Here is a 10,430-nt window from a genome sequence, read left to right as displayed (position 1 = left end):
CAAGTCAACCACCTGCAACATTATTATCATCACAAACAGCATTATTCCTCCAACTGCCAAAATCGCTAATCTCCAAATTAGAGTTACATCATTCCTTGCTCAGTGAATTGTCCGTTCAGTCCCCCAATGGCGGAGCCGTACGGAACCAACGGCGGAGTCCACGTGGCCGTCATCGACAACGACGGCGAGGTCCACACCAAACGGGAGGAGACTCTCTACGGCGTTTTCCACCGTCTGATCATTGAGATCCTCTTCCCCGGCTCCACCAGTGCCGGCGCTGCTGCTCCGCTGTTTCACCGGATCAAAACCTCCCTAGCCAAGAACGTTCCGCTGCTTCGCGAAGCTTCTAGAAACAGTGGGCGGAACGTTCTTCTGTGGACTCGGAGAGGGAGTCCTCTCCGTGCACTTCTGGTCATCTCTGTGAGTATTGTCGGTGACCTTAGCTCTTGAACTACTTGTACCTTGCGCTTTATCTAGTTGTACGTTGCAATCTAGGAGAAGATAGAGTTTGATTATTTTGTTTCCAGAGCTCTGCGTGCTTATGAAGGTTGTACATTTTGCATCTGGGGTTTGTACAGTGCTGTAAAGGCAACAGATTGTTTAGCTCTCGAAATAACATTTGTTTTGTTTCAGCGAAAGTTTTACTATGCTCCGGTGCATGGTATGCACTAAACCAGTGGAGGGTTGGATGTGCATCAAACGGGTTCAATGGCCAAGGATCTTGGTGTTTAGTATGGTCCCGTGCATACTAGAAAATCCATTGTTTCAGTTATGGGATGTTAGTTGGAATGTGTTTGGTATGTTTTATGGATGTTGATGTTTATTTTGGTGATTGAATCAAATTACGTTCTTTGTCAAAGGTTTCGTGATTTTGGTCAATTAAATTAGTTTGAGTTAGTTGAAGGGAACAGGGGAAATGATGTTTCATAACTATGGTGGCGGAATTCAGCTGCATCAAAATTTGTCAGGTCAATTCATCAATGGGACACAAGAAAAAGCTCATGGATTTGGAGTCCCGCTGGCCATTCTGCACTACATTGGGTTCACATTGTATGGAGTTTTGCTTACGAGGGAATTAGGGATAGGGGTAGGAGTTGGTCTTGTTAGTGTCTTTCTCCCCATTGGTCTGTGATATGTACAAATGCCTATGAATGTATTATGTCTCGATTATCTGCTGCTTTATTGTCCCATTGCATTGACCATGTATATTATGGTGATGGGGGAGCACATCAGTAGGGATACTTCCGTTTCTTGTGTTTCCTTATTGGGTGGAAGAGGAACCAAATATCAAGTTCCTTCTTGTTGAAGTGCTGTAAACCTCTGCCACTGCAGCTGTCCATTCAGGGATTTAAAAACCACAGAAAAGGTAGATTCAGTAGTAGGTGATGATTGCATTGATGAACAGTGCATTAGAAACCATAACCGTTTTCTTAGAGATGCCAGATTTGGATCTCATTTGCATAGGATGATGATTGAAGACAAAAAGGAGAGGAAACAAATGCTCCACGAGGGCAGCACGTAGAATAGAGGAAGAAGACTTAGAAGAATAAGAAGAAACATAAAGTAGAATAGAAGTAGAAGAATGTATTGTAGTTAAAAAATTCAAGGAAATTCGAAGGAGTGAATACTTTTTTGGGGAAAAAGTTACCTGTAAGAATATCCCTTTTTCAATATGTGCTCAGTCAGGATCAACGTACTGAGATATTTCCCGGTTGTTTGGCTTCTGCTAGATTTCTTCTTTCGCACACCAAGTTGGAGGGGGCATGATAGACAACAGAGTTCACTGTATGATAGCTCAATTGTACTAGTTGTGTTAGTCTTAGTACCATTGTAAATAGCAAACGTCTATTATTGTGCCGGCAGCATCTGCCTTTTTACCTCTATTCTTGTGAATGATAAATCTGTTTCCATCATCAGATAAATTCATCTTTTATTAGCTTCTTAGTTGTTTGGTATATGTTGAGTAAGGATAATTTTTCTTTTAATTAAGCCTACTTTTCCGTGCAATTTTCTATATCATGGATCTAAGACATTATGTTTAATATGTCTTCATGAATAATAACTAATCACCAAAGAAAATGCACTTTTGCTCAAATTTTTTGTCTTATTGTTCCAATTTTCAATTGCTGTGATTCGAACAAGTCTAATTTTACAGTTTGACTATTGATGATTGATATTATTATAGATCATTTCGAGGAGACACTTGAGTTAACAACTGATTCTTTTGATGCAGGTTGGCACAATTACTGCTGTTGCCTTGACAGGATTGCTTGTCTTCATGCTTTTCTTCGTGGCAGCAACTTTCAATGCCGTTGTTATTTCTCTCCTACTGTCTTTGGCAGCTGCCGGAGGATTCTTGGCCATTTTCTTTGCCTGTGTAACAGCTATATACATTGGAGCATTATCAGTGGCTGTTTTTGTTATTTCTGCCACAACAATAACTGCAATGGGAGCTGTTCTGTTAACTACAGGTAGGACGGGATTAAAAATTAACCATTACTTCTGCTAATTCTCTCTAGTTTTTAATACTTACCAGCAAACAAACACACACCACCCCACCCCAATATCGAAGAACAACCTATATCGTCTAAAAGTGTCGTATAAGGCATTTACCACTATAGTGGTGGTAGCTTTCTAAATTTGCAACAATTATACTTATCAGGTCTACTAATACATATAGATGAGAAAGTAAGTAATAAGTTTATGAAAAGAAATTTCCATTCAAAATTAACTGACCCTATGGCAAAGATAGTGTGTAAGGTTTCAGGGGTCCTTGTCTCTGTTCTTTGTGATTATTTAGGGGTCCTAGTTGTTGCCTTTCTATTGGTTCTGTTGAAGTGTTTGCATGCCCCATGGTTAATTGTATGACCTTGCAATCAGGTTGCTACTCTCTCTGATTAAATATACACCACAGTAACATTTGATCAAGAGACAAACAATTAGTCTATGTACTTAAGAAAGACCAAGCTACTGACCGCAATTAACTTTTTGCCACTTGATTTTCTGTATGCTACATTATTTGAATATATGTGCACTTGTTACCGGAAATTCTGGGCTTTGTATCAAATTCATGGCCTGTATAATACAGTTCATTGATGGCTGATCAATCTATATTTTGAATTGTCTATTATTCCACTTCCCATTGAGTCAAGGTTCTTATCATGTTTCTTTGTTCCCCTAATTAGGTTGGATTGGATTCTTTTGGATCGTGTTGCTGGCAACAAAGAAATCTCTGGGCCTTGCTAAGAAGTCATTCGATGCGACTGGTTCAGCGCTTGCAGCTTACTCTTATACTAGGCATGCTCGCCATCATTCAGCAATCGATAAGGTAGATTGAAGAATAATAAAAAAAATAAAGTGTCTGATTGAAGCATATGCCAGGTTTCCAGACCCTTGTTGAGATATATGACAATGTCGTTTCTTATCTACAGTTTGATGCATATTTGTTGGATTATTGTTAAGGCAAGGTAGGCGGGGTATTGTATAGGTTTTCCCAAGTTTGTCTATTTTCTTGTCCATATAAAACTACTATATATCGGCCTCTTTTGTATAATATATGTGTTGCAGATGTTAAATTGCACAGAACATAGGCATAATGCCGTATATATTAAACACAACCACTCTTCCCTCGAGGAGTTGTGATCTGTTCATGTATATAGCAATCCGCAGCTGCGGTCATTTATGTTGGCTTGAGGTGATCTGTAAAGATTCTAGGACTTCCTTGTTTTGGTAAGAAAAAGATTGTATATTTCTTTCCTTGTGAGATTAGGCATTGTATATGTATATATGCTGTAACCAAAGGTTAATAAAAAGCAAGTATTTTTTGGTGTATGTTTCTACTTGGCATATGAGCCTTGTGCGATTCTAACCCTGACCCTAATTACCTGCACGGCTGTGATCCTGCTGCTGCTTCAAAGTACAAACTGTGCCGTGCATGCTGTATCTGCTGTACCAGTGCCCGGCTGTGCTTGACTGCTGCTGCTGCCTTCCTTTGTCAAGATGGTGAACTTTTCAGAGCTAAGTTCGGGGAAAAAGTTGAAAGAAGGGATCATTGGTTCAACAAATAGTTATGTATTGAATTCAGTTGTGACCCAGAGTGATGCTTTCGCCGTGCCTAGTGCAATGAAATTGAGTGGATCAAATTATCCTCTTTGACCAAAGGTATTAGAGATGCATATGCAGGACATGGTAAGAAGGGGTTCTTGACGGGGAGTGTTAAGGAACCTAGCGAAGGAAGTGTTGATTTCGAGACATTGGAGACTGGGAATGCCATTGTAAAATGATGTTTAATTAACTCTATAAAGCCGACTCTCATGGGTTTTTTCATTCACCTTCGAACTGCCAAAGAAGTGTGGGAGGAGGTTGCTCGAACTCACTATGACGGCTCTGATGTATCCGACATTTATGAGTAGAAGGTTAAGTCCTTTAGACTTTGACAGGAGGGACGTCCTGTTGGTATGCGACATCAAATCTGTGTGGCAAGAGTTGGATCAACAAAGGCTGATCAAGATGGAATGTGCAAAACATTTGAAGACTTTGGAGGAGGAGATTCAATTGGACCATGTGTCTGCTTTCCTGGCGGGCCTTGACGATGTATTCAATGAAATTCGAAGTGATATCCTGCGAACTCAACCCTGGTGTTTTATATTGTCCATCGTGAAGCACAACGCCAAGCCACCATTATGGGTGAAAGTAGTGCTGTAGTGGCAGCAGCCAAGGAGGAGGAGTTGTCGTGGCCATGGTGTCTCAGCCAAATGCAAATCCTCGTGCCAATGGGCCTTCAAATTCCTCTTTGAATTCTCGTACATTTTCTTGAGAAAACAAAGATGATTTGAAGTGTACCTATTATTGAAAAGCATCATTTGGGTATATATCCTAATCAGGTGCCTGTTGATAAGGGTAGATCTTAAACACTTGTAGGGCAATTAATTTAATGTTGGAAATAGGTTGCGAATCAAATGTCTAATTTACCCTTTAAAGTTAACTTCATACAATATTTCTTCGAAGAAAATAAGTCCTTAAATTATGAAAAACTACCGGTTTACTCTCTAAAGTGTATCACATACAAGTCACATGAATTAAATTGACAAAAAATTGAATAAAATAGCTTTAAATATGATATTAGGGATGTAAATTGATTGGTTTCTTTCCGAAAAAATAGTTTAGCAACCTAATTTTCACACAGATTATAATTTAGAGACTAAATCGACATTTTACTCAAGTGTATACACAACGTTTCAATAGGTATTTTTTATTATAAAGTGAAAATGATGTTGTAACCTATTTTATCTGACAAAGGGAATAGGCCCGGCGGCAAGGGTAGAGAAATTGAGAGATATGTGTTTGTAGAATTGTAAGGGAATGTGTGTGTTATCCCTCCTACATTGTGCCTTTATTTATAGTAGTAAAAGGAGAGAAGATATTCCTTCATCCCCAAGTAATACAAGTTGTAATAAGAAATAATAACTAGAATCAAATCTAATCTAGGATTTACATAATCACACTTAAACTAGGAAAGTTTACAACATTGCCCCTTGAGTGTGTAAATACTACAAGGTAGATTCAGCATCATGCAGAAGTTGAGAAAGTCGACTCGTCGGCACTGATTCTAAGAAACAATGCTTGTTCTCAATAAGGTAGGATACTCCCTCTGAGTTTGACACAATTCCAAAGAGAAATAGCAAAGTTACAACTCAGAAAGTTTACGCATACCAATTCCATGAACAAGCTTCTGAAATGTCGTCTTCGGTAGTGATTGGTGAAGAGGTCAGCTAGATTGTCTTGTGAACGAATTTGCGTGAGTTCAATCTTCTGATGCTCTTGTTGTTAATGTGAAGAAAAAAAAAGAACCTTGGTGCAATGTGCTTGGTGTTGTCTCCTTTCATGTAACCCTTCTTGAGCTGTTCGATGCATGATGCGTTGTCTTCAAAAATCATCGTCGGGATAAAGATCGCATAAGCTTCGAATATGGCCTATTACTACTCTCAACCAAAAGCATTCCCGAGTTGCTTCATGTAAGGTGAGAATTTCAGCATGGTTAGACGAAGTGGCAACTAAGGTCTGTTTAGTTGACCTTCAAGAGATTGCGATGACTCCAATGGTAAAGACATAACTCATTTAAGAACGCGCCTTGTGCGGATCAGATAAGTATCCTACGTCGACATAACTAACAAGACGAGAATGGACTCAAGAAGCAAGGGTGCGGCATCACTCGAGGATCCATAGGGATAGAACAAGCCCAAATCCGTAGTATCCTTAAGGTAACAGAAAATGTCTTTCATGCCAGTCCAGTGTCTGCATGTTGGTGCATTACTGTATCTTGCCAAAAGATTAACAGCGAAGGAGATGTCGGGTCTAGTGCATTGAGCTAAGTACAATAAAGCGCCTATCGCACTTACATAAGGAACTTCAGGCTTCAAAATATCTTCATCATCCTCCTTTGGACGGAAGGGATCTCGTTTTGCATCTAGCAATCGAACAACTATAGGAGTACTCGAAGACTTCACTTTATCCTCATTAAAGTGGCACAACACCTTCTGGGTGTAGTTCAATTGATGTACTAGGATTTCATCCGAACAATGCTCTATCTCGAGACCAAGACAATATCGAGTCTTACCTAGATCTTTTATCTCAAATTCCGACTTCAAGTGCACGGTAGTTCTTGCAAGCTCTTCAGGAGTTCCGATAAGGTTTATGTCATCAACATATATTGCAACAATCGCAAATCCGGAATGTGACTTCTTAATGAACACACAAGGGCATAGTTCATTGTTCACATATCCCTGACTAGTCAAATACTCACTCAGACGGTTATACCACATTCTTCCAAATTGCTTTAAACCGTAGAGTGAACGCTTCGGCCGAGAGAACATGTTCCAGGGTTTGGAAATATTTGAACCAGTCATTGTAAGTCCTTCAGGAACTTTCATATAAATTTTCGTGTCAAGATCCCCATAGAGATATGCAGTTACTACGTTCATCAGCTGCATATCCAGTTTTCCGAAAACTACCAAACTGATAAAGTAGCGAAAAGTAATCACATCCATAACGGGTGAGTAAGTTTCGTCATAGTTAATCCCGGGGTGTTGTGACAAGCCTTGTGCAATAAAACGAGCTTTGTAATGCACAATTTCATTCTTTTCATTACGATTCTGAACGAAAACCCACTTGTAACCAACGAGCTTCACATGTGGAGGAGTAGGAGCTACAAGTCCAAACACCTTACGTTTCGCAAGGGAATCAAGTTCGACTTTGATTGCTTGTTTCCAGTTTGATCAATCTGTTCTGTGTCAACATTCATCAATGGAATGTTGTTCAATGTCATCACTCAGCATGATCTCAGTAGGTACTGCAAATGTTAATGCATCGTCGACAATCATCTCACTTCTACGCCACACATCATCTAAACTAGCATAATAAACCGAAATCTCACGATTCTCGAGAGGAGGATTTGTCTCTTCAAGGATGCTTTCATAATCTAGAATTTCCTCATGAGTTGGATAAAATGAATAAGTGATAATTGGATTCATGGTAGGCTCTTCGGGACCTTGTGTTATGGATTTCCTCTTCCAGGGGTGTGAATCCTTTAAACTAAGAGGTCTGCCACACTTTTGTGTAGGGGCAAATGATTGGTTAACCGTTAATATACGTAGATCACCAATATTGGTATCCTAGGCCTCCAGGAGGGAAGTCTGTTATACATTTGGTACATCCATCTTTGCAGGCATATTCGCAGGTGGAATATGTGATATTGTCACGCGTGCTAGTCGGTGAAAGCATCTGGCATGCTCTAAGCTATGTTTTGGAGATCTAATATGCGTTATACTTCAATTTCAAACTAAGCGGTGCGGGGATCTAAATGAGACAAAGTGGGGGTCGTCCACGATAATTATCGTTGTTTTTCAAGAACGTTGACGCCCACCACTTGAAGGAAAATTTGTGAAAAACATGTTCATTTAAGCAACATCAATAGCATGCAATTAACAATTAAAGGCGGAATCATGCTTGTATGCACTTAAAACAAAACATTTACCCATGAAATTCAAAGCTTAGTAGATAGGTGAACCAAGACTCAACTCAAAAACAAAGTGAGTTGAGAAATCAATACCTTTGTAGATTCCTCTTTGCATAAGCAAAGGCTAATCACCCAAAGAGAGGGCCTTCATTCCTTGCATCTTAGATCCATGGATTTGGATGGATGAAAAAGTTTCTCCAAGTTCCCAAAATTGAGAACCTCTAATGATTCATCACCAAGGCATAATGAAGAAGAAATGAGTGACCTTGGAGGAGTTTGATTGCTAGATGATCCCTCCAAGGTGGCCTAAATTTTAGAGAGAAAGGAGAGCTTGTGTTCTCATCCTTTCCCCAAAAATTACCATATATTAAATTTTAGGCTATAAAGTCCTTTATATAGTCCCTTCAAATAAGTGACCTAATGGACCAAAAGCCCTATTCTTCTAACATGGCAAGCCTATAGGGTTTATTGGGCTTTCAAGCCCTTTGTTTATTCAAGTTGTCATACAACTTGAGTTAATGGGCTTGACATTCAAATCTCATTGGGCCTTGCAGCCCAAAACTAACCCGAGGTCTTTAACGAACTTATTCGTTTGATTAATTAACATATTAATTAATCCTAGCCTTAGATAAATAATTAAACCATTTAATTATTCTTACTCATCTCCGTTGTTTCTTCAAACTCTACCTTACTCGGTGAACGATCCATTAGGTTCCTTTTAGCGAGGCAGTGGGCGATTAAAACTCTTTCTAATCGATTGTGAATTGAAACTTACTTTCAATTCTCCCGTTAGTGATAATACACTTTTAGGGCTTCCACAAACCATGGTTGACGCCTAGCAGCATGTCATGGTTACCCAAGCTAATCAGAAGAGGTGGAGAACCTATTCAGTTTTAGGATTACAAATGCAATACGGTCTTTCTCTAATACAATACTCTTGACCACATTGTTTGGTTTGATAGTTTATTCATGTCTACTATCCAATGTGAGTCTTGTGCTTATATGATTACCTTGAATGTGATTTGGAACACATTCCTAAATCTCATTCATACTTTGGCCAAAGATTCTTAATCATATCATAGAGTATTCTCCCTCAAACAGTTTGAAGGTTAGAGATCCCTTGTTGCGCATTCACTTGCCTCCATGGCTAAGTGGCTTAACCCCAACGATGCCATGGACACCCTCCTGATGGAGTGACTTTGACATAATCAAAGATTAAGGACCTAACCACAAGACAACTGTGATGCCTCAGGTCAAAAGACTAATTTGCATTATCCCAACCATGAGTTCTCATGTGACATGAATATGAGAACTCTTCGTTGATCGTGTTCAGTGAACTCATTCTCTATTGAGCACCTACGTACTTGTCTTGATGTCACACACACCAATGACTCGAGACTAGTCACTCTCCCTGAGAGAAGACATAGCACGTACGGATCTTAACGGACTGTCAATGCCCAATTGACAATCCTATGATCAGGAACGTTTAGGATGTGTCAACGAAAGAATGGTCTCATGAATCTAACTTCTTTAGATCGCATTCTTCCAATCACATATTCCTTGGACTTATCGTTTAAGCATATAACATTTATATGAGACGGCTCAAACAATAATGTTTGCCCTTAATATTAAACTAGATTAGTTTAACATGTGAAATGTCCATAAAGTATCATCATATGATTGGTTTTAGGGCACATTTCCAACATTATCTCCCCCTAACGACGGGAAGACTGTCTTATAAAAGTGACAATCCGCGAAATGAGTGGTAAACAGATCATCTTTCAAAGGTTCTAAGTAACAAATAATCGAAGGAGAATCATTTCCGACATAGATTCCCATCCTTCGTTGAGGCCCCATTTTTGTACGTAAAGGCGACGAGATCGGCACATATACCGCACAACCAAAAACGAGCAGATGCAATATGTCGAGTTATATCCGGTAACTAATTCAACGGCACTAAATGGGTGTGTCACAACAGGTTTCAGGCGGACCAAGTTTGCTGCATGGAATATTACATGGCCCCAAGCAGTGATCGGGAACTTGGTACGTATGACCAACGATCGAACAATCATTTGTAAACGCTTAATGAAAACCTTTACCAGGTCATTTTGGGTGTGAACATGAGGTACATGATGTTCAACTTCAACCCCAACCAACATGCAATAGTCATGAAAAGTTTTAGATGTGAATTCTCCAGCATTATCTAATCGAATAGATTTGGTCAGATAATCAGGGTGGTGAGTATTGAGCTTGATAACCAGAGCTAACATTTTGGAGAATGCAGCGTTCCTTATGGATAACAAGAACACGTATGACCAACATATGGAAGCGTTAACCAAAACCATAAACCATCTAAATGGTCAGCAAGAAAGGTGAATCGGTCCACAAATGTCCCCTTGAATCCGTTGTAGAAAAA

General features: G+C 39.5%; 1 protein-coding gene across 1 annotated transcript; it reads left to right on the top strand.

Annotated features, from left to right (window-relative positions):
- LOC103927279 lies at window positions 1–3,654 on the top strand. The gene is made up of 3 exons (XM_009336180.3): window positions 1–420; window positions 2,234–2,471; window positions 3,186–3,654. The coding sequence occupies exons 1-3, from the start codon at window positions 127–129 to the stop codon at window positions 3,335–3,337; spliced, it is 684 nt and encodes a 227-aa protein (XP_009334455.2). The 5' UTR covers window positions 1–126; the 3' UTR covers window positions 3,338–3,654.
- The last annotated feature ends 6,776 nt before the right edge of the window (window positions 3,655–10,430 follow it).

The sequence above is a fragment of a genome, unplaced genomic scaffold (assembly GCF_019419815.1).
Source record: "Pyrus x bretschneideri cultivar Hongxiangsu unplaced genomic scaffold, Pyrus_bretschneideri_v1 Contig71, whole genome shotgun sequence".
In the NCBI taxonomy this organism is placed as follows: Eukaryota; Viridiplantae; Streptophyta; class Magnoliopsida; order Rosales; family Rosaceae; genus Pyrus; species Pyrus x bretschneideri.
Note: the sequence above shows the minus strand (reverse complement) of the source record. Positions and strands in the feature narration are given on the sequence as shown.